The sequence below is a fragment of the Lutra lutra genome, chromosome 11 (assembly GCF_902655055.1).
Source record: "Lutra lutra chromosome 11, mLutLut1.2, whole genome shotgun sequence".
In the NCBI taxonomy this organism is placed as follows: domain Eukaryota; kingdom Metazoa; phylum Chordata; class Mammalia; order Carnivora; family Mustelidae; genus Lutra; species Lutra lutra.
In genome coordinates, this window is record NC_062288.1 from 32,355,691 (window position 1) to 32,381,219 (window position 25,529).

At 37.7% G+C, this 25,529-nt stretch overlaps 1 protein-coding gene across 13 annotated transcripts in view; it reads left to right on the plus strand.

The window, feature by feature from the left end:
• The window catches only part of ADAM22 (ADAM metallopeptidase domain 22), a 222,468-nt gene that overhangs the window by 189,619 nt on the left and 7,320 nt on the right, over positions 1-25,529 (plus strand). For 2 of the 13 annotated variants that reach the window (XM_047694253.1, XM_047694251.1), the window contains exons 24-30: positions 1,870-1,984; positions 4,615-4,705; positions 8,242-8,259; positions 14,719-14,826; positions 17,194-17,294; positions 17,625-17,691; positions 19,938-20,048. In XM_047694253.1, coding sequence (XP_047550209.1) covers positions 1,870-1,984; positions 4,615-4,705; positions 8,242-8,259; positions 14,719-14,826; positions 17,194-17,294; positions 17,625-17,691; positions 19,938-20,048 — 611 coding nt within the window. Of the gene's footprint in view, positions 1-1,869; positions 1,985-4,614; positions 4,706-8,241; positions 8,260-14,718; positions 14,827-17,193; positions 17,295-17,624; positions 17,692-19,937; positions 20,049-22,295; positions 22,383-25,529 lie in introns of all 13 variants that reach the window. The other 11 variants (XM_047694265.1, XM_047694264.1, XM_047694254.1 and 8 more) reach the window with 7 other exon arrangements.

Genomic DNA, 25,529 nt, shown 5'->3' on the forward strand with positions numbered 1-25,529 from the left:
GCTTTGGGAGGATAAGGCAAAAACAATCGAATTACTTCTTGATGATTCATGCTATGGATAGCAACGTCTTCTTCATCTAGAAATCCCATATATAACACAAAGACCAAAGTTTTGTTAGTAGAGTTTTGTTATTAAAATATTTGTTTAATGAATGAATAAAAGTGATAGATACAAGTAATTCAGGTGGCAAATGTCATCCAAATCGTTTGCAGTAATTATGCATAATACAGAGACATTACATCCTATGTATTTTTAATTCACAGTAACTCTATATATATGACTCAAATTAAAATGAGAATACACTAGATACTGTCTAAGCATTGTACATTGTGTGGTTAAGAGTATGGGCTTGGAATCAGACGGTCTGAGTTTGAATCCCATCTCCATTTCTTCCTGAGTGAGATTTGGCTACTTATTTAGCCTATGTGTGATTTGATTGATTCTCCTGTAAAACGAGAAGAAGAAGAGTATTGTCTGCTTTACAGGACTTTTGTGAAGAATTAGTGAGTTAATACTTGTAACTTATATTTAATACTTAAAACAATGCCTGGGCATAATGAGTGTTGGATAAATGTTTTTGCTCAGACTCTCTCGCGACACAGGACACTTGTGTCACCGTCCTTGTAACTGTGTCACTGTCGTGTGATGTGGAAACAGAGAGTTGGAGGAGCCAGTTGACCTGGCTAAAATCCATTGACAAGAAGGGTGAAAGTGGCACCCACACTCGGGCCTTTTGACTTTAAACCTAAACCTTTTCTTCCCGCATATTTGCCAGTCTGCAGAGATTTGCTAATCTGAAATCTACATTTTCTTAACCATATTTTATAGTTCTATTTAGACATGGGTGAATGGCATAGATCAGACAGAATATAGAAAGCGATCCAGTGACAGCCCTGCCCCCTGAACAACTTCTCTTATGTTAAACCTAACTGAATTCTCCCCTACTTGCTACTCCATTTAAAGTATAACTAAGATCTATGCTCGCTTCAGCAGCACATATACTAAAGTATAACTAAGATCTAGGTATCGATTCTGTTTCCTGGACGTATAAGTGAAGATAGTTTATTATCTTACCATTTTTTAAAAATTTGGTGCCATTTTATGTGAAAATTTTTCCTGACATTTTGTTTGAAGGGTTGGGGGTTTCCATGACATGGAAGTCATTCATCTCTAGCTTGGGTTGAGGTGCTGGGGCTATTGCTTTGTGAGACTTTCTTCTTAGACCAGTCAGGCCTTCCCTCTTCTTTGTTGGATTGCTCTTTATCTTTTTTGCTTCCTAAAAGATGAATAAAATTTTGGTATAAAGACTGTTTCTTTGGAAGAAACTTTTCTATTGGATAATTGGCAAATGATTGTACTTCTGCTTAGTTTTAAAACTCTCCCTCCTATAAAATTTAAGTTAATGAAATTCAAAATAATTTCATTGATTTCTTTTTAGGCTGTAAATTTATTTCCCCTGAAAAATTCATTACTCCCTTTGGGTCTAACTGCTGATCTCTAGAAAATATTATTTTGGGTACTTGAAAAAGAAATAAGGAAATTAGTCATAAGAAGAAAGTACTGAGGGGCGCCTGGGTGGCTCAGTGGGTTAAGCTGCTGCCTTCAGCTCAGGTCATGATCTCAGGGTCCTGGGATCGAGTCCCGTGTCGGGCTCTCTGCTCAGCAGGGAGCCTGCTTCTCTCTCTCTCTCTCTCTGCCTGCCTCTCTGTCTACTTGTGATCTCTGTCAAATCAATTAAAAAAAAAAAAAAAAGAAGAACGAGTTTTTCAGCACCATCAAATTCTAGGCATCTAATAGAAGTCAGTGCTTATTTTTTATGCTTCTGTACCCGAGAGCTGTCCTGTACTCTTGATTGATTTTGGATTTCAGGTTTGCAGTAATGAACTGAAGTGTGTTTGTAACAGACACTGGATTGGTGCCGACTGCAGCACATACTTCCCTCACAATGATGACACAAAGACTGGCATAACTCTGTCTGGCAATGGTAGGTACTTGATTTCCTGCCATTACATAATTAACGAAAGAGAACTGCTCTTCAGATAGTTTCACTTGGATTATTTTTGTAGCTCAAATATAGTATATAACTGGCATCCACAGTATGAAATTGGTATTTTCCATTAAATTATAATCATGTATAATATCGAATATAACTTAGTCTACTGATTTAACGTTATCTTGTCCTACTGAGATTTTTCAAGTGTTCTATTTTGCAGGGGAGCTTGACAACAAATACTAGCATTTCTTTTATTTTTTTTATTTCTTATTTTTTTTAAGATTTTTATTTATTTATTTGACAGACAGAGATCACAAGTAGGCAGAGTGGCAGGCAGAGAGAGACAGGGGTGGGGGAGAAGCAGGCTCCCCGCTTAGCAGAGAGCCAGGTGTGGGACTCGATCCCAGGACCCCGGGATCATGACCTGAGCTGAAGGCAGCAGCTTAACCCACTGAGCCACCCAGGCACCCCATTAGCATTTCTTTTAAACGAAGAAAGTGGTCGTAAGGTTTCTTAACTGTCTGAATTTAAGGGGAGATTTTATATTTGGGGATTGAATACATAGAAAAAAAAACAATTGAAGAGCTGGTTTATTTTTTTAAAATTTTACTTATTTATGAGAGAGAAAGATAGCAAGAGAGATCATGAGTGGGGACAAGGAGGCAGAGGGAGAGGGAGAAGCAGGCTCCCCACTGAGCAGGGAGCCTGATCCAGAACTGGATACCAGGACCCCGAGATTATGACCTGAGCCGAAGTCAGATACATAACTGACTGAGCCCCCAGGCACCTCTGAAGAATTGATTTTTAAATATGTTGTTGGCTTTAATATTTTAAATTACAGAATCTCATCTCTGTTCAACCCCAGTTCTGTAGCCTGAACTGTAGGTAATTCTAGACGTAGTAACCTTGGCCAGGGTGCCTAGAATGGGATTAAGGACATAGATCATAAACAACAGGTGCAGATATAAAAGCTAGAGTGGCTCAAATGGAGAAACAGAGATTAAATGCAAACGGTCATAAGAACACATGGCCCGGAGGTAAATGTCCCCTATTTAAACTGTTTTATCATTTTTCATGATTGAGTATTCTACACCGATTAATGCTCAAATCCTGAAGTCCATTCACCTCCCTGTTCATTGTGAGATCCAGACAGGTTAAAAATCTTAGCCACAATGACCTTAGCAAAGAAAGTCAAAGAATGATGAAGATTCTGGGTCCTCAGTCTCAGCAAGGGCAGTCTGGAGCTGCTTTTAGCAGTTCATGCAGAGATGAGGCTATGCAGGTCCGTGGATTTGAGTGACTTGTCAGAAGTCATAGCATTACTTAGAAATAACCAGGCTAAACATCCAAGTTTATTGATCCCTGTTAAAATTGTTGGAAGAAAAAGAAGAAAAGACAGATATGCTAGGCCTTAGAGTAGCAAAACCGCTACTCTAAGGCCCCAGGGGGTCCTTGGGCATCTGTGTCCCCCCATCCCACAGAGGACCTGTGCGGTGTGGGCTCTGCTGGTTTCTTTGGATGCCCTGCTGTAGGACGCAACTTATCGAAGGCTCCCAGACAGGCAGGCTGACACTTCTGTCATGGATTTGCAGTCTGCCCCAGTTGCCTGGGAAGATGTACTGTTGACATCCAGAAGGATGTTTCGAGAATACAGCCGACCAACAGAGATCTGAGCTGCTCTGAGTGAAACGGATCTGGGTGACATAAGAGTCTGGCATAAACCATGATCAGCAAAGCAGCTAGGCCTCCTGTCCGCCTCTTCTGCTCCCGGCCCTCCGCTGAGTTTCTTGACAAAGCCTTCGACTTACCAGGCCACTCACACTGCCCTGATTCCCCTAAGGATTCCATCTCTGCCTCCCTACAGCAGATGCTGACACAGCACTACCACCCAGCGCCCGATTTTTCGTCCTTTTAAAAGAACACCCACTTTTGGGGCGCCAGGGTGGCTCAGTGGGTTAGGCCTCTGCCTTCGGCTCGGGTCATGATCTCAGGGTCTTGGGATCAAGCCCTTCATCAGGCTCTCTCCTCAGTGGGGAGCCTGCTTCCCTCTCTCTCTCTGCCTGCCTCTCTGCCTACTTGTGATCTCTCTCTATATATATCAAATAAATAAATAAAATCTCAAAAAAAAAAAAAAGAACACCCACTTTTTTACTTCACATTAGGTACAGATATCAAATCATTATGTTATACACATGAAACAAATACAACCTTATGTTAACGGTAGCTCAAAAAAATTAAATTAAAAAAGTGTTCTCTAAAATTAAAACTTAAAGAGGAAAAAATACCTACTTTGTTAAAACAAATAATTTTGTTAGTGTGGTGATTACAAATATGGAGAATAAAGTTCCTGAAAGAATTTTATATCAAGGGGTGCTTGGGTGGCACAGTGGTTAAACATCTGCCTTCGGCTCAGGTCATGATGGTCCTGGGATCCAGCTCCATATCAGGTTCCCACCCCAGCAGGAAGCCTGGGTCTCCCTCTCCCACTCCCCCTGCTCGTTTTCCTTTTTTCACTGTCTCTCTCTGTCAAATAAATAAATAAAATCTTTAAAAAAAAAGAATTTTATATCAGAATTTCCTTTACATACACTGATCTTCATTGTTTTCTTTTTCCCCTGTAGGTGTTGCTGGTACCAATATCATAATAGGCATAATTGCTGGTACCATCTTAGTGCTGGCCCTCATATTAGGAATAACTGCATGGGGTTATAAGTAAGTGAATTGTCTCAGTATTGCTACTATCAAAATAGACTTTAAAACATTTTGCTTAAATGAATTAAGCACCTAGAAAGTTTTGTATCATTGGATAAATATACCTGCAATGAAAATCAGTCTGGTTCCACAGGCACTCAGTGAATAGTCTTGGCATGGTTAGAGACGATCATAATTTATTATGTTTTTAACTTAGAGATAACTCTCTTCTTATTCTAAAAGTAGAGAATACTGTTTCAAAACCATTATGTGAAGTAAAGTCGATTGAAATCAGGTCTTGTGTGAAGGCTGTGTTGGTTTGCTGTTTAGTGACACAGGCTCTCTTGACTTAAACCCATACCCAGAGATCTAGGCAGGATGGTCCCATAGAGAGCATAACGCTTTAGTCACAACAGCAGTGACAACATCAGTTATCAACAAGCAAGCAGTGGCAGCTCTGTGACTGGGTACATGCTGTGGCCTGGCCTTGTGCCAGAGATAGAACCTCCGTATCTTCTTACCCAGTATGAAGGAGGCACTATTATTTGTTAACTATTGGGTGTTTGTTTGTGGAGAAAATACTGTTCAGAGACTTCATTTGTTCACCTTAAGAGTCGGCCTAAAGTTGCAACTTGTAATACATAATTCTTTTTTTTTTTAATTGACATTTAATGTATTATTTGCCCCAAGTGTACTGGTCTGTGAATCGTCAGGCTGTAATATGTAACTCTTAAGCTTTGAGTTCAACTTAGAAGTTTTGGGTTCTTATTTATAAACTTTAAAAAGTTACAAATTATACAGCTTTTGAATACTGAATCCCCTTGAGCATTTAACTAAGTAGATGACTTTAAAGTACTTCAATCTTATGATGTAAAAAATTTCCTTAGTATTCAAGTAACTTACTTAAGTTTAATAACTTGAAACTAAAATATGGCAAACCTTAAGTTCTGTTTGATCTCAACTTAAAAGCATCGTTCTGCTGATCTCTGATGATGATGTTTTAGTACCCCAACCCTAGGGTTTTTCTCCACTTGAAAGGTCTACAGTGTTTTCTAGGCATTCTGGCCGTTACCCCATTTTATAATATCTCCCCCCTACCCATACGCTTGGCTTACTTCACTGAAAGACTAGGAATTAGAATATTTTAGGCTTCAAAAATACCTCAGAACTTTCAACAGACTAGGCACTATGTAATTATGTGCCATTATTATTATTATTATTACCTGACATGGTCTTAAACTAACTCCATTGAAGGAAATCTCTAAAAGTATATGTGGCTGTTGCTTGTTGTGAAGTCAAAACCCTGAAAGAGTTTCTTTGGCAGAAAAGAGAGCAATAAGTTTACTTATTTAGCATACTTTGTATGCTAAAAGCATTAAAATATATGGGGGCATTTGTGGAAGGCTATTTATTACCAAGTAACACGGACAGCATAGACAGCCGGTAAAGTTTAGCCTAACATGGTAACTACCACATCGAACAGCAAAGGAGGGCACAGCACAGTAGGAAAGCTCTGCCTGGATTAAATGAGTACCTAGTCCTGTACCATCTCATAGATGCTCAATACCTATGGGCCTCTTTGATGTGCAGGCCATTATCTATATTGCATACTTCTATTTACATGGGCTGATTTCATCATAACATTTTGGAGTTATAATTACGTGTCTTAAAGGAAGGCTTTTCTGAGTATTTATCATTTGACCTCCCCTCACACCTCAGGTGAATTACATCGTGGAGTTACACTATTTCCTCCACTTCCCTGATTCAAGACCTAGGTGGTAATTGCCACCACAAGCTTTGAGCTCTTGAGGTAGCTCAGTGGTTTCATTGGTTATGTGGAAAGGGGAAGGCAAAATTATTGGTTTTATTATGTGTGATCTCCTGCCACCTACTGACACAAATTGGTATTTCATGGTTTTGCAGTCGGAAAAAATTACCGTTCAGAAAACATGAAATCTGAACTTTTACTTCTCTTGCTAATGGAATTACCTGTATCCATTTGTTTTAAGGATTAGAATTAAAATACTTCATTCTCTATATAATTTCTTATTTTTATGAAATTCTTTTGAGATTTCACTGTTTTTTTTCATTTCTGAATATATGTATTTTGCATATTCACTAAGGAAAAAAGACAAATCTTATTCATACTACAGTATCCTCTTCATAAATAATTTGAACCTGAATGATTAAAGTTTTAGTGCTACTAAAATTATTCACAGTATGTTTAAGAATAGAATGAGAATGTAGAAATTTTAATACAGGAATTAAATCCATGAAATTCATATTCTATTTGAAATTCAAAAATGGATTTTGGACCTGAAAACTCATTTCCTCATTAATGCTTCCAGTTAAACTTTCTACCCCTTCTCCAAGGCTTGGAGTGAGGGAATGGCAATAATAGGCCATGAGGAATACTTATTTGGAATCGATGGACCACTAGGGAATCAGATGGAGGGAATAAAAAGTAAAACATACTGAATAGGAAGATTCTGGGACTTACTCTCTGCAACCCCCCGACCAATCCAACAGTTTCAACTATGAAAAATATAAGTAACAAATTGGCACTTCTACTCTCGTGAGCTCATTGTTAAACCAAGATACTTACAGGGTGCATGGAATAGATAGGCAGATGAAGGTGCTACAAACAAAATTGACATGGAAACATTACCCTTGATATGGGAAGGTAGGAACCCACTACTCAATTGCTTGACCTTTCTAACATATCTTCAAAATACTAACACTTAATTAGGTGACGATAAGAAAGTTAAAAATTAAGTCTTTTGAATTGTTAAGTTAAAAGTCACTGGTGCCTTATAGAACACATTTTGTTTAATATTGGTTTGTTTTAAAACTCATATAAAACTCATATTGGTTTGTCTTAAAATTCATATTTGTTTTAGTGTATGCCCAAATGAAAAACAGTAAACTTTGAACAAAGCATTTCCAGTGTAAGGTTTTAGTAAGTCGTGATCACTTAGAAGGTCCCTAACAGCTGTGAATTAACTCAGTCTAATATATCCTACGTGATGAAGTAAGATGTTCCCGTGTCCAGTCATGTTTCCCATTTGAAATTCTTAGGAAGATCCTTCGTTCTGGATATATATTCCAGAAGGAAAGAATTATGATTTTTATTTCTGTGAAAGTGGTTAATTTATATAAGTAACTTGAATAAGATTGACTTTAGAGCATTACTAACTGCATGTTTAATATGGTATAATTGATATTGCAAAAATGGGTATTCTTTCATGACTGAAACTTATTTATGCTGTTAAAAATAGTTACTTGAACATATTGTCACTAAGCCTTTGGTGTCTCTTTTAAAGATGAAGGAGAGAGAGAGAGAGAGAGAGTTTGTGTGTGTGTGTGTGTGTGTGTGTGTGTGTGTGAGACAGAGAGAGAGAGAGAGACTGTATTCCTTGTTTTAGTTTTGCAATTGAAAACTCCTCTAGTGGAGACCTTTCAATGAATGCTAGAACTTTCATGTTTATTGCTCTCTCTGAATATACTTCCATAGGTAACTAATTCTTCTCTTTCCTTTTCTTCTTGTCCATGAAAAGAAATTATCGAGAACAGAGGTAGGTGATGAGAATAAGCTGAACACATAACTGAAAGTTTTAAATCCTGTTAGCATCCTTGCAGTTCGTACATGCAGTTATAAATTATGTTGACTTTGTTTCTGTGATCATTGAGCAGTCTTGTTTTTCATGACCTTGAGACTATAATTTTAATAATGGTGCTGTGGAATGTATTATTTTAAAATACATGTATTATCATTTAATTTTAATGGTTCTTTCATCCAACAGTACCATAATAATAGAAGTTACTTATGCTACTATTATAGTAATATATATGGAAATGAATTTTTTTCCATCTAAAACAAACTTCCTTTGTGTTAAGGAATCACCTATGTTTATATTAGTTAATTGGCTTTTCTTCATCTTTTTAGCAATCTTACTGCCTAGTACTTTCTGAAGGAATTTATTTTTTTGTTACTATTGTTAATGTTAGTAATTTCCATTCATAAATGATAAAATTTATATGGACACAGTGTTAGGATCAGGAGACTGTCCTAGTATTGTTTACCTCTGCATGAGAAAATATTTTTGTTCTGATTAAGTAATTGCATAGGTAAAGAAATAATTTGTATTATTAGAATCTCAGAGTGTTTAGTGTAAAGCCCATAAAGTCAGACACCCTGTTCATCATAATCTTAAAATCTATGTTTAACAAACAGCAAAAAAAGAGATATAGAGCATTCATGTACTTTTATAAAATGCCTATTTTTTCTAAATCTAAATTAGCCCATTTTGAGATGTCCCCTTCACTTTTTACATTCCAAAAATTATTAATGCTTTTAGCTATTGATACTAAAAATTTAAAATATCCTGGAAGACCAGGTCTTATGCATCATATAATACTAGGTTAGTACTCAAGATATCTGTGCCGATTCATACTTACTTCACTGTCCCCACTGTTCCATTAAATGTGAAGCAGATTAGGAATAAGATGTAATAAACATGATACACGTTTTCGGGCCCCAGCCAGCTTTCATTTTTTCACAAATTAAAATTTTGAACTTCACTTTTCTGTTTCATCCCATGTTGTAATTTAAAATTCCTGTAAGACTTTAGCCATAAGTATCTACAGTCTCTATAAATGTGCTCGTAGCGGACCAACTAAGATCCTGGTCAGTTAGCATGGATATTAGGAAAGATTCATCCGGTCCTGGGATAACTAACTAACTCGTTATTAATGGGAAAAGTAAACCTGAGACAAAATGAATGAAGTTTTAAAAACAACTAGATTTCTTTTTGACATGTTTAAAACTCTTGCGTCCAGAATCACCGGAGAAGAGCTGGACTTGGTTAAGCTTTCTCTTAGATAGAGTTTGATCAGTCATATTAGAAATCTAAGTTTGGTGGCTTTCTCCAATGAAAAACAAAATTAGGCTAACAAGATCAAATATTGATGACCCAGCCTCATTTCCGTAGTGGCTAAGGCTACACGGTGATTTAATATGGCTGACATATAAAAATGAAAAGTAAAATGTCACAAATAGAAGCAACATAAGCAAACCTGAAGCAGTGCTCTAAGACACATTCTCACCTGGAGTACAATCCAGAATAAAGGATTACACACCACACTGCAAAAAATTGTTAATATGCAAAACTGTGCACCAGCTTCTTATTCTAACTCAGAATCTGACTAGGTACAGTTGAGAACTTTTTTGCATTAAGAGTTTCCTTTATTTGTCTGATATGATTTCATGCCTCCTGGCATTACCGACTCATCATTTCATCAATCTGGTTACTGTTTTGGAATCTAGTCTATATTTTGAGAGCAGTCACATCTTTGACAGATTTATTTTATGTATTTTGATATATTTCATTGCAATATTTATTTATTTTTGTCCTTGTCCATAGCTAATGAGTCTTAGACTTGTAGAATAATTCTCAAAATGAAGAGGTAGGAAATAATGGACTTTAGGTCAGCAAGTCATAAATGTATAAATATCTTCTGAAGGATTTTCCTTTTTGAGAATATACGTCAGTGGTAATAGAGTAGTTGAAAAGGTCAAATGGACCAAAGCATGCATTAAGAAATGCGTAGTCTTATAAAATATATTCAGATGTTCAGAAGGATGTGTTCAGTTTCAAAGGATTCTAGGAAATAGAAGTAAGAATTTTGAGTTGTCTTTATCTTTAAATTTAAAGGTTTTCCTTTGAGGTTCCATGGTGGGAGGACCAAGTGACAAGGAATTCACTTTGGAGGATGTGATTTCTTGGGAAATCACTTAAATTTTCCATGACTTTAAAATCAGATAAAGTTCTGTGTAATCTGTAAAGCATCATAGTAAGGGAAGTTCGTTAATACGTGGTCTCTGAAGACTTTGCGTTTCTCTGATACTCAAACGGAGGACGTGGATGTGGTGGTCCTCACAGAGCAAGGCAGCATCCGTCCACGTGAATGAGGCCCACACTTACAGGTCGACCTGGTGCAAGTATTGGCAAACATAAAGTTTTGCTCTGACACTAAATGTGAGACCATATTAAACATATAGCCAGTTATCAGATTCTAATTAATGATAGAATGTCTCAGAAATGCCATTAGGCACAACTTTCAAATTACTGGAGAAGTCAAGCAAGTAATTCTGTGAAGGAGCTTGGTAACCTGGCATGATAGGTTTAATTGCAAGTCTGACAAAAAGACAAGAAACCAACCCTTTTTTTTTTCTTTTTGTTTACAAACTGCTTAATAAAAATAGGAGCCCCGTTCTGGACATAGTAGAGGCAGAACCCCATGCACGAATGGTATTATTTTAAATCTGCCAGTGTTACCTTATGAAGGGGTAGAACCATGTAACCTAGGAACCATGGAGAGTTCTTTTACACAACATAGTTGGAAGGATGGCTAAAGATCTTTTTCTTTAAAATCTTTAGGGAAGAAGACTTCCATATTATTTTCAGCTGATGCTATTATAATTGTTTTAGGATTTAGCATCTGTTTACTCTGTGGGTTTGTTTTTTTAAGATTTTATTTTTAAGCAATCTCTACACTCCGTTACGGTTCTCTAACTCACAACCCTGAAATCAAGAGTCTCACACTCCACCAAATGAGCCTGCCAGGCGCCCCAGCAACTGTATACTTTGTAACAAGAATTCTAAGTTTGAGCTTTAGTTTTCAGGTAGGTTTACAAGTAGCAATAGATCAAGCAAACATTTGTTTGAACTTGGATTTATAAAACATTCACCGTATTCAGCTGAAATATTCTCTTCCTTTGTCTGAAATGAGCACACATCATTATGATTAATGTGAAGTAAAATAAGTAATTAGGTCATATCTTCCTGATCTGTACTTTAAACAGAAACCCCCTTCCCCATTTCTTTTCTTTCTCGCCTGTTTTAGCCAGTTTATCTCCTGCTTGTGAACCTCCCTCCCTCCTTTTTTTCAAGCCTATCTCAGTTTGTTTTTATATTATTATTATTTAAGTGATACTCATCTGTCAGTGTGACTTGGTACACATTATACAATATTTCCTAAAACAGTAAAGTAACAATTCTAATATCAGACAGCCCAGACACAAACAAAAGCATTGGAGAAATGCCTCCTTCAGCATTAAAGTTAGGACTTAATTTTTTTTCATTGCATTCTCATTTTGCGTCTGTGTAAAGATTAAAGTTAAAGATTATGGTTCAGTGGACCCTTTAAGGAAAGACCAGACTGCCCTCATAACAGGGTTCCTTTCTGAGGAAAAAGAATTTAGTTAGATAAGCTTTTTAGTCATTATTTATTTTTAAAATATCATGTGCATATCTGTAATATTTACATATAATATGGGACATATGAAGTAATTATCCCATGACAAAACTTGGTGCTAGTCAGGCCTCCATGAGACCAGCAAAATTTAAGAAGAAAGCCATAAAGACTAGAAAAATAAATTTAATTCAAAATATTTAAGGAATGATTTAGTTAATCATTTATGATCTTATGTAACAAATGATGAAATGTTATTTTATTGATCATGGGGACCTGATATTCTCTATCTTCACTAAAGGTTAAACAAGAAGAGGTAAATTTGTTGTAATCTGCAGTGGATATTGAAAAAAGGAGAAATTTCTCGACAATGAAGAATGTTAAATATTATTCTTAAGAGATCTTTCACAAAATTCTTACTCTGTCATACATTGTTATTCATTTAGTGTGTGAAGAAATATGCATTACACACATTCCTTATGGGATTTTAAGGGAAATCCAGAGCCTTTTCTGTGTTTTGGAGTCTTCCTAATAGAAATAGCTAAGAATCGAATCTGCCCATCACAATAAAAATAAGGCCACGCCCCAGAAGTTCATTGAACTTAAACTCCCTTCTAACCCTTTGACTGAAGCCCACAGTTTATGATATATTTGGTGTTTAGAATTTTTGTTCATTGTGTGAAAGGTGACCATGCACTGCAGAGAAATTACACTGAAGGAGTGGTAAAATGGGGAGACTTTAAAAAAACCAAACCAACAACAAAACTAGGCCCATCTGTCATGAGAGGTTGTCCATTTAAGCCTGCAGCATCAGCCAAGGGAGCTCTTGGTAAATTCCTGAATGCCAGAACCATGTAATGAAAAGATAATTTGGGCGATAGATTAATGGTCAAATGTAGTTGGAATTTGTCTTTATTTTATTTGAATTTAGTGAGGCATATCTTATCAGCTTATACAGAGTATAACTAAAGGTAATGATGAGAAAAAGGATTTGTTAGCCATAAAGATTATTGTTGGAAATTGATGTTGATGGGATATTCTCTGTCATTCATTTATAAATATTAATATGATCCAAAAGGAAATATTCCACCCTGAGGTGACATACAGAACTCTGAGTTTCTTGAGATCATTTTTTTTTCAACCATGACAGAACATTTTACTCATAGGAGACAAGGCAGAAAATGTGATTCCAGAGATTAAAGATCTCTTGCATAACAATATGTATCATTTGTCCTGTATTATTAACACTGTGAGTATGGGGAAATTGTATTATTTTTTTTTGTAGAAAATTAATGTTTCATAATCTACTGTGAAAAAGAAAAAAATTATAGTTATGAGCTGAAGCCACTTAAAACGTTAAAAATGTTTTGCAAGAACATGTATCACAGAGTTCTAGGTAAAATTAGTCTTACAAATCTAATAAGAACTTTGACTTGCTTCAAAGGGGAGGATCACACAAGTTAATATCTGTGCTTCCTAGGGGTTGAAAATTTTTTTAGATTTGTGGAAATGTGTGAGTATATAGGATTGAAATAATATGAGAGAGCTATTCAAGTCATTCAGAAGAACGAATGACCAAGTGTTGTCGAGATTTCAAACAGAATAGGAATTGGTACAAGAAAGCAAACATCTGGAAGTGGCATTTTTTAAGATAGAACTTAGCATCAGCAAGTAACCAAGGTAAACAGGAAAACCAAGTAGAAAAAGGAGTTGGCAAATTTGGCCTTTGTTGGAGACCTACTGAACTATAACTCTGTTATACTGTTAATCCAGCGCCTCCCACAATGGTACCAAATGGAACTGAATCAAATTTTGGATGCAGGTGACTGTTTGGAGGCCAGCCATTGGCAGATGATCACATTAGCTCTTGAGGCTGACTAGGTGGTCCATTCTAGAGTTTTCTACCCTTCTCCCTTAAGAAAAGTAATAAAAATCTGTTCCAATCTTAGTTAATTCAAAATCAGAGCAAGCAGGGTCCATAGCAGTTCAGATTAAACAGATCTTCCTTTGTTGTGGTCCCTTTACAGTGGAGAATAGAGAAACGAGGTCACCCACCAACTACCTATAAGTATCTCCCCCTATAGTCTCAACAAGAATTCATTTATTTTTCAACCCCTTCTTCCTCTTGCAGAATTATCTCCTTTTACATATTCTATTGTGCAGCTGTAGAATTACATTTTTGATTGGTGTTGGAATCTCTTTCAGTTTCTTCCTATTTCTCCTAAATGAACAGTGAGGCTCCAGATTGAACAGATTACGCTAATAAGAATTTATTTGGATTAAATTATAGAAAATGGCTTAGAAATCACTCAGTTATTTTAAGACTTCATTGGTCTTAAGGTTACATTGTATAATGTTTAGAAATCATGAATAGTTTATTGGCCCCAGTGAAAAAAACTATGCCTTACCTAGGGCAAGGACTCTCTGTCCCAACATGTTTCCTTTAGCACCATTTTTTTTTTTTTTTCAAAGACAACAACTTCGGTCAACATCTCCAAGTATAATAAAGTTACAACAGAGAAACCTCATCTTTCCATATTTTTCCCCTGAAGCAAGGCTTTATTCATCCAGACTGTATAGACTTCAGTGATTGCATTTTTGACCTCTACAGTTAGAATGACTGTAACTTGTCACATTTATTAATAATCTTACGTGTTGTTATAGATTTGATTCATGTAGATCATTATCCCTACCTCCTTTTTCCTAAAGTAATATTTGTATATGTCTGTGTTCATGTGTGTGTCTTGTTTTCTGACTCTGAAATGTTTATTATGCCTTAGACAGTTACCCCAGGGAGATTATGTAAAAAAGCCTGGAGATGGTGACTCTTTTTATAGCGACATTGCTCCCGGAGTCAGCACAAACTCAGCATCTAGTTCTAAGAAGAGGTCTGCTTTTCTGTCGCATTTTCAGATTTCTACCTGTTCCATCACACATTATTCCATTAGTCAGAACATTTCATTATTTTGCAGCAGGTTTGATTACTTCTTCCTTCTTTCTTGAATGTTAAAAAATAGTATCCTTTGTTCTTTGATTACTGTGCTTCCAAATGCCATATGCTCAGAACCACTTGTTAAGCAAATCAGGCCAGAAATTGAACCAAAACTAAACTAAACGGATAACAATCCTAAATCTACAGAGAAATCCTAGGGTTTTTCAATTTTGCTCTTATATGGCTTAAGAAACAATACATAGTGTTTTATAATATTTTAAATGGTGAGCTTTATGTCATGTTGGGTAGTCAAAGAAAAAGGTTACTGTCATGCTTCAGTAAAGCAGTTGTTAAATTGGTACTATAAATACCGCGTTGAATATTTTTAAATTTTAAATATACCAAAGCTAAGCTTGTTGTGAAAAAAAGATCGCTTCTCTGTGAATCATATATTTGAATATTATGATTTTGCCTTTTATTCCTGGAATGATTATTTCTAGACTTTCTCATTTAGAGCTCAGTTGCCAAATTAAGTATATTTAGTATTTGCCTGGGTTTTATAATAGGATAAGTGGGGTTAATACATTATTTATATATCTTAAACTTTGATGTTATATTCTTGCTCCAGGATCTTAAGGTGTATAAGACCAGTTAAAATTCTGCATGCTTTATAATCACTTAATAAAATAAACTGGTAGAAGAAATAAATAGTTGGAATGTTTTAGGAAATGAGGCCTACATTCACATTGAAGAACGCTAAGATGTTCCTGTGGAAGAGTTTCTTTAAAATTGGTTAAGGGGGATAACGTATAGAAAAAAAAGATTTGGTAGCATAGTACATGGCTTTGGGCACAATAGGCACTTTGGAGACTGGAGGGGAATTTCTAGTTTACTCAGAAGAAACGTAATCTCTTCTGGAATTCTATATAGAGTGAATCATCTGTAAAAATTCTGCAATGGATCTCACTCTGTAAGCAATCACAAAGGAAAGAAAGAATCAGTAGATCTGGGAACTCTTCTTTATGTGGAACTGTCTTAAGCATGAAGGATTGTTTTTACTTGGATTAACATAGCATAGAGCAAAAATAAAAATACTAGTTTTTGTTCAAGGAGTACAGATCTATAGAAGAATGTTAAAAAAATTTTTATTCTTTTTATTGGGGTTTTTTTTTGGCTAAGAGAATAAGGTTTATCTAAATTCCATATATAAATATTTTCTTGGTCAAGAGGTAGAGAAATCAGTGGATTCCAGCAGAATTTCTGTTGTCCTCCTGGACAAAATAGGATTCATTCTTTAATCAGAAAATTATGTTGTAAAACTCCTAATCTGGGGAATTAATGTGTAATAACTGTGCTGAGTTCCATTTATTTTCATTCATCAATAGAAAGCTCCTTTTAGAGTAGATATTATTAGCAATTAACTGGAATGTGTCGAAAAGATTTTAAATATAGTGCTATTTTCTAAAGCACCTCAAGAAGAGCTTAAGATACTGATTAGAATAATTCCCAGATACTAGAAGAGTGGGTTATGACTTTTAATTAGTTAAAAATGGTATCAAATTATGTGACTTCTTCTAAATACATGTAGTTTGTCAAAATATTTTTTCTTATGTGGTACAGGTAGGTGTGTAAGTTTTGCTTCTCGTAAACTATTTAAGATGGTAGGATACACATAGCGTACAGGCTTAATGGTACATGGGCTTTGTGAGAGACATTTCCATGATAAACATTTGATTCAGTTCGGTTATTGGGCAATTAACTAAGAGTACTACATTTGGTGGGGGCAGGGGGAGGTATTTGTGGAGAAAATGCCATTTCTCAGAAAATAGTTTTATTGTTTAAGAAAACCTAAATATTATTTTGATGAAGGTTGAGCAGTTTCAATTGAACAGATCTTAACGAAATCTCTTGGAAGTCCATGTTCTCATAATATTTGAATGAAAACCATTGCTTTACAATTAAGAAACATCTATAGTGGGACCCCATTATAACTCTTCTGCTTGGGTAATATAACTGAACCATGAAGTGAATTTGCTGTCCGTGGTTGTTGGGAATGTAATTGGCTTGCATGGTATGCTGATACTTTTCCATTGTAAACTATTGTAATGGGGTTCCATTGTATTTGACTTTTCTTAAGTTGAATGTTGTGTAATTCTGCCTTCTTCATGAAGACGTTCATGTTCTCTTCATTCTTTCATTTCAGATTTTTTTCTTTCTTGATTTATTTAATGCGTAGTAATGCTTAGAAATTTTGCTTACTGATTTTGAAACTAACGTCACTTGATTATATTTTTGAACAGTATATACACATTTTCCATTTCAGGTCAAATGGGCTTTCTCATTCTTGGAGTGAAAGGATTCCGGACACAAAACATATTTCAGACATCTGTGAAAACGGACGACCTCGAAGTAATTCTTGGCAAGGTATAGGACAGCATTCTGAGATGCTAGTGCATCTGTTTGCAGGACCCAGATTCTGTTTTGTGGTTCTTGGTTGTAAAGATTTGTCTTTTATGTACGCTCTGTACTTCTCCCAACAGAGAAGAGGGCATTTATTATGATTTCTTCCTTTTTTCTTGGATTTTAAATGATGGGATTCAGTAGGACCAGGGTGAGAGAAGGCTGTACAGTGCTATACAGTCCTGTGTTCTGGGAAGGGCTGGCTGTGAATTACACCACTTGAAATACCCTGTGATTACACATAGGACAATTGTTTATTTATATTCAAATCTAGCTGTAAACCGTCTTTTTCAGGTAACCTGGGAGGCAACAGAAAGAAAATCAGAGGCAAAAGATTTAGACCTCGGTCTAATTCAACTGAGTAAGTCTAAACCTCTAATGGAAAAAGGCGTTCCAAGGTCCTATGCAATTAGTGTGCAGAGTTAATTAACGAGATCATCAAAGAACTGTAAACCATGCCTCTGGTCTTGGTTTTGTCTTTTTTTAATTCTTTTTTTGCGGTTTTAAAATTAACCATGGCTTTTCTCTTTTACATAGGCATCTCCGCAACTGTGCCCAAACCAATATTCACTGATAGCGGGGGTTCCCACTCTCGCTGCAGGCTTTTTCCTCCAGTAACCTGCCATGTGGTGTCTTGGTTCCTTTTGAAGGGAATTTTGATAACATTCCTTTCTTCTCATCACCCGGGGTCCAGCCATTTCAGAGGGGTCACCTTTCCTCTTCCCAATATTCACACAGCCTAGAAGCATCCGGGGACAATTCCCACCGTCCTAGAGCATGAGACTGCTCACAGTGTGAAACCACCGCTCGGAGGGCTTCATGGCTGCAATCTAAGCATTCTCTCAGACTAATGGAATACGGATTCCCTTTTAAATCTTCCTTCTAAGGACATTTAAAAGGGCACTTACCAAAACTTGCTCTTTAACGGAATCATTGTCACTAAATGCAACACTATCTGTTTTAAATGATAGCCACACATTTTTTTTTTTTTAAGCTGAGGAGAGGGAGGGGGAGGGATCAGAAATTCCATTTAAAGTTATTTCTAATGAGGTAAACACCATGCACTTTTTTTTGGTTTGTTGTTTCTTCACTTAAGAAAGTACAACAAGACCAAGCTTCCTCAAACCTTTATCTCACGTTAAGGAATCAAACACACCCTCATTATCCTTCTGGACCTTGCCACCAGGTTTTAATTAACCACACTTTTTTGACCTATCTAAACCTTTTTTTTTTTTTTTAAACTTCTTTCTCACTGCAGTGCTAGTTATTGTTTTCAGGATCACTGTTGCCTCTTCATCCTTAATACTTAAAAAAAAATCTGAATTAGGTGTTTGTTAACTGCTTGTAGAAACTTATGTTAGCTTTTCCATCATATACCCTGCCTTTTTCAGTCCAGGAATAAAAACAGTGCCCTGAAATTTGGACCCTCCTGCTGATGGTATTGTCTTGTAAGTGGCTTGTCAAAAGTTTGCTAGAGGATACTTTATTTTTAGAAGCAATAGATAGGTTTCAGTGATACCCTTGCATGGTCCAGAATGACATCATAGAACTCCATCATAAATGACTAATCTGTTAGAGTTTATCTTATACATTCCCAAAGCGCTTTGATGCTTTAGGGCTCATTGTGGATAAACTCTTGGAATGTCGTTTGATTTGTTTTGCATGAGGTCACCTGGTAAAGAGCACCTCAGCTCATCTCAGTTGCTCACAAGAATACAGATAAAACTGCAGAACATTCTTCAGAACTTCCTTTGTGTACTGGTTAGCATTTTAACAGCATTTCCTAGAATAAGGCTTTGAAAACTCTTGAATGAAAATAAACCAACATTATATTAAAGCTGTGTATTGACCCAAATAGCACTTGGTGTTTAGCAAGATTCATATAGTATTTTCTAGCATGGTCACTTACTTTTTAAAACTTTTCTGTAAAACTCCCACTCATATCATGATAAAAATTACAATACTAGCTAGCCCTCAAGGAATCTCTTGCCTGTGAGATAACACTGTATTATTTAATAAGATGTCATAGTGGAATCATCTTTGTGAGTAAGAAGTATTAAGGATTCCCTCAGATTTTTCAGGCTTTGCAGATGTGGGTTACATGACTCATGTTAATTAAATGGAACCAAGTCTGTGAGGTTGGCCACTATTCTCACATACCTTATTATATGGGCACTATATACTTATTTTTTTTTTTCCTTGAAAAGAATCCTAATACATAACATATCAGGAGGTATGTTGACAGTCTTTTTTTATGCTTTCCATATTGGCTAAATAATCCCTTTTGCTTCTGATATAACATTATAATTTGTGGGACTATAAGAGGAACAGAATGACCACAGACAGACATATCTTTTTTATTTTTTAGATTAAAAGGTATCATCTGAGTCTATGATTTCAGCATCCCCTTTAGTACCCATCATCCCAAAGGATGATGAAACATCAGGACATGAATTAAAACACTCACCACAAATGCATACTTGGCTAATTAACAACATATAATGTCCTTGTTTATTGTATTGTTTTTCCACTCATCTTCCTCACTGTTATACATGATGTGAAAAGGGTTTTGGCTTAGACTTTGTATTATATATTGTGTTTTTACAGGAGGGAGCCCCAAGCACCTGAGCCTGGGCACTCCCTCGCCCAGACAGTCCCATCCCAAGGTATAAGCCTCGGGGGCTCTGACAGCCCCCAGACAGGGAGTCTGGATCACAGGTCAGTCTCCACCTGCCCCTTCATTCTGGGCTGCCACTTAATCTCCCTCCTAGTCCCTTCCTTGGCTGAGAACAGGGTCATTTGATCTTTGACTGACCCCCAGCGTCTGCTTGGACATGGTCCTGGTCCAGCCAGCACCAGCTAATTTTCCTCTGCCTTTCCATCCTGGAGAACACAAAGAGCTCTCCTCCCCTGTCTAATGCATTTTTTTTGCATGTTGCGCTACAAGCCAAGTCAAGCCACATAGGCAGGTTTACAGCAGTTTGATAAAATCCCATCACTTCCGCCGCCACCATCTAGAGATGCTAGGATGCTCGCTGTGAAGACACTTTCACGGGCAGAGCCCCGGAAGGAACAGCCATTGAGAGCTCTCTTCAGTGACCTCTAGTGAAATGATCACAGCCTTCTGAGATGTTCCCTGAAATGGAGGGAAAGGTCCATCACATGCAAGCCAAGCCATGCGGCTGTAGGTTTCATAGAACAGCCATGGCGTCAGCCCTTTGAGCTTCTCAGATTGTCAGTGAAAGGAACCCCCATCTCCTCCTGGAAGCTGCCTGTGGGTGACTCAGTTTGCTGTGTGGCTATGTTTCACCTGATAACAGCTGCATGGGCTTTTTCTCCGGTGTTCCCCAGGCCAGAGCATTCACTAGCCTTCATCTGTGGCTGCACTTGCTTTTTGACTTTTTCTTTTTGTTCAAAGTCTCAGTGGAAATTTTTATGCAAGTTTTAACTGGCTATCTCTGTGAAAAGTGCAAGTTGGCAATGATTGTGGCTAAAGGCAAAACTAGTGTGAGTTGTTCCTGAGGCAGGGGACACTGTCTTAGCAAAAATGGTCTTACCGACTTAAAAAGCAACCAAACCCTTCTCTTAGGAGGGAACTTCACTGGTCATAGTTAAAAAGGAGGAAAAGGGCTATGGAAAAAGTAACCTAATTTTGTTTCTATAACTGAAAATGTGGTCATGATTTAAATGTATTTACAAACTAAAACCAAATACAGTGGAAAGAAGCAAAGTTTAACCCCAAACGAATAGTGTATTCTATCTTTCCCCTGATTTCTTTCCGAATAACTTGGAAAGTTTGATAGAGCTTGTATCTTCGTTATCTATAGTGTCTCTAGAAGTTACTTTTTAAAAGAGAAAATTCAGTAAAATCTCCAAATTGTTCCAACACTGGATTTGTTGAATCTATGTTTATTTTACAAGAGCACATTCTGAAAGGGGATGTGTTTTTGCTTGGCTCCCTGGGTTCAAACCAAAGGAAACTCTGGGGAAAAAACAAAAAACAAAAACCAACAACTTGCACTCCCAATTTACCATCTTTTAAATTTTCTTTTGCGCAGTAATTCCAATGGAGACTTTGCCAGATCCATCAGGGAAATGCTAATGAAGGTCATTCGTATCCTCTGGCAGTTACTCACATAATTCAGGACCAGACATTCAGAAGGCAACTTCTGAGGTCCATTTTTTAATGGAAACATGATTACGTTAGTCTGGAGTGCATAGGAGGAAGAAGGAATATTGCAGCTACAGCTAAACTGCTGAGCCCAACCTGAAGATCCTGGAGGCCTTTTTGGCCCACACTTAATATGTGTGAGGGCTCCGGGACCAGAAGAGCAGGACCCTTTCTGCTCTTTATAGAGCCAACTGGAGCACCTTTTTTGTGAACTCCAGTTTAGGGCCTGCTATCTGGAGTGAGACAGAAGCCATGTAAAGTCTTATATATATATATATGTATATATATATATACATATATATATATATATATATTTTTTTTTTTTCATATTGGAAAGAGAACATTCTCCTTTTAATTGTTCTTGGGGTGTTATATACCCAAACACCAGGTTGGAATTGCAGCCATCTGAATATTCTCAAAAAGCATCGTTATCATTTGAAAACCAAGGAACCAAATGAGAGGTGGCCTGGAAAAAGCCACTTTGGAGGTGGGTGAATGGGATCTCTGACAGTACTGTGATTGGAAGACAGCTTCTGATTCCCTTGGGGAAACCACTGGCAAGGCTTTCCCTGAAATGTTGAATACATTCTCGAATGCCTCGAGCCTTGTTGCAGCTGAGTTGATTCTCATGTCACTGTACGGACTGCCGCATAACCCCCAGCATCCATCCTGGTTTATTTGCCATAGTGACTTGCATTTGGAGGGTGAAGAACATCCTTGCTAAGCTTGTGCTGTGTATTTTCAGATTTTCTATCTTGTTCTGCTTTCTTTGTTCCTTCCATTGCTTTCTGCAGGTATTTAAACCCATGGTTCAAAAGAGACTATAATGTAGCTAAGTGGGTAGAAGATGTGAATAAAAACACTGAAGGACCATACTTTAGGTATTTTATAAATTAATTTTATATCCTTTTCAAACTCTCCCAGCACATACAAATACTGTAGTGTGACTGGCTCTCTATCTTGTATCTCCCAAATACAAGTTCCCATAGGTGGAAAGGGTCCTTGTTTATTTGCTGCCTTTTGATCTCTGTTTCTGGCTTCGTGAGCAAGTCTAGTTCTTTTCTGAATGTTTCAAATGAAGCCATTTGAAAGGGTTACTTACCATTTAGTGCATGCCCCCATCACCATCTTGAGCTTTTTAGTAGCTTTCTCTTCATTTTATGCTATGTAGTGTTCTATGGGCATGAAACATACTTTCCACTAATAAAGAAGCACTATTAACCTGAACAATTTAATTTCTAGAAATTAGCAGTTTTATAGTGCATTTTTCCTACTTCCTGCCTTAAGAGTGCATAGTGCATACTAAAACTTAAGGGAAAACATGAAAAGAAACCAAATGAAATATAGCAGAATTTTACTTGGAGTAAAAACAGTGATTTAATGGAACTTAAGACGACCAAGGAAACCTTGACCACAGGAGGGGTCAGATGAGTGTGGGTTTTTATTCATTCGGTACAAGATTCGCCTCCAAACAAGGGCTGTGCTGAGAAGTGTTTCACTGATTCTCAACAAAACATCCGAGGAACTTTTTAGCTAGGAACACGGTTGTTGTCTCACACTACACGCAGAGCAGGAAGCAGATAGAAAAACATGTTCTTGATTCACAGAAGAGCAGACCGAGTATCCTTACATTTTAGACACTCTAGAATTGACTCAGTCCACTGTAGCTCAGTCTGACTTCAGAGGTCAGAGAAAATTTCCAAGAGCTCTTAATGGCATTTTTTTACTCTTTGTAATATCAAAGTGATTTCCTGGAGGTAAATGTCCAGTTTATTTAAGACCGCTTTGTGGACAGCTAAGGTAACGAAGAAATACGGACTGTGTTACAACCTCTTCTGAACAGAGTAGGCTTTCAGATTACTTTTGGCCATGACTCGGGTCAGCATTTCACAGATACCAAAATATGCGTACGTACTTGACTCTCGGCACCCATCTAAGGTGGACTTTCTCTTCCAGTGTACCATGTAGTTCAGACATGTATAGTTTGAGAAAATGATTAGACCTACTCGCATCTTAATTTGATCCATACATTTGCATATGCCCCAAGGAAAGCATAACCCTGCCTGCTCACAACAATATATCCTGCTTCTATACCCCATCTTTCTTTCCCTCCTGCCCTGTTCTCTGCTTCTGTCACTTCCCCACACTGAGCCTCATACACATACACTCACATGCAAACATCCCACCCTCACCTGTAGCTCTCAAGATGGCCAACGTCAGGAAGACAGGTAAGATTATTTTGAATGTTATTTGGAATCTTGGCTCACCCGCAGTCCTGTTTTTCCTATCTACCTTCCTCAGGCTTGTGGGCAGATTGTAATTTGGATCAGCCATCGAACCAAAACAGGATGACTTTGGGCCCCATAGGGGCAAGGGCTTTTATACCTCAGTGGAATTAACATCTTTCTGCACCAATGATTTGTGAAATGGTACCCCGGAAGAGTTGTTTTGCCTCCCCTGGGTCAGCTGAGTAGTTCGTGTGGCTCCCAGAGAAGAGTTCACATTTCTTAAAATCAGCACCCAGGTCTGCCCAGAAGCTGCATGACTAAACGCAATTTGGATGGGGAAATGCTTTAGCACCCCCGGTTGCACGTGCAAAGCCATAAGGGCAATTTTAGAGGGTTCCTTTATCTCCTCTTTTTTAATATGAGATGTCTGTTCCCACAGTGGGTAGTCACGTAAGAATGAATTATTCCAGTCCACCTTTGTATTTAAAGCCTAGACAGTATTCTAGTAACTGTCCTTTTAGGATTAATCAGGGTGATGATGTGGGTGAGACTTGAAAACCGACACACAGTTTCGGTGAAAGTTGTGAATCATTAAGATACCCCAGAGCTTTTATCACAGTGATTCTCACACAACAGAATTTCATCTGCCCCTTCATCCAAGCCGGTCCTTACACAGGAGGCCCAAAGGGTCTCCACACCTTGGCTTATGCTTTGACAGTCGTCTGCTACAGCTCAGACCTGCTTCATCAGCCGCCAGGTTGTTCAGGATTACCTCTCCCGCCAAAACCACCAGTGAGGGCAAAGGCCATTTTATTAATCGTCCATATGGTGTGGGGTTTGGGGCCTCCTTATCAGAATGCAGTGAGGACTTAGTGACTGTAGCAGTCTGGGCCAAAGTATAGCCCAGCATTTAAAATATTATATCCGCCTCACTCTGAAGAGCAAAGCGAATGCCGAAAGGTTTGGACTGATCATAGTGCCTCCGCTGTGCTCCCTTACCCATTCTGGATCGGACAGTGGTTGCTTGAATGATTGCTAGCTTATACGTACATCAAGCAGGGCAAGAGCCTTATGTCCCGACACCTCAGTCTTGGGGGCAGTTGGTGACAGTGCATCACAAGCTCAGGACTCAACGTCCTCTTGAGTATTAGGCATTTGATTCTTCTCTTCATCAGGTTGTTGAGTCCCACTTCCATGACCTTATGGAAAATGTAGTTACCCTAAAAAGCAATGAATAATAGCTGTCCTGGATTGAGTGCCTTCTACGTACCTTTATTTCTCACCACCTTGTGAGATGTAGGCATTCTTTTTTTTTTTTTTTTTAATTTATTTGACAGATCACAAGTAGGCAGAGAGGCAGGCAGAGGAGAGAGAGGAGGAGGAGGCAGGCTCCCTGCCGAGCCGAGAGCCCAATGCAGGACTCGATCCCAGGACCCTGGGATCATGACCTGAGCCAAAGGCAGAGGCTTTAACCACTGAGCCACCCAGGCGCCCCAGATGTAGGCATTCTTATTCCTATTCTATGGATGGAGGAAGCTGAGGCACACAGAGTAACTCAGGGTGGCACAGCTAGTAAGTGTCAGAACCGGCATTACCAGCTTGGCTCTGGACTCCAAAATCTGTTCCTTTTTTTAAATTTTTTTTTTTTTTTAAGATTTTATTTATTTGACAGAGATCACAAGTAGGCAGAGAAGCAGGCGGAAAGAGAGAGGAAGGGAAGCAGGTTCCCCGCTGAGCAGAGAGCCCGACTCGGGGCTCCATCCCAGGACCCTGAGATCATGACCTGAGCCGAAGGCAGAG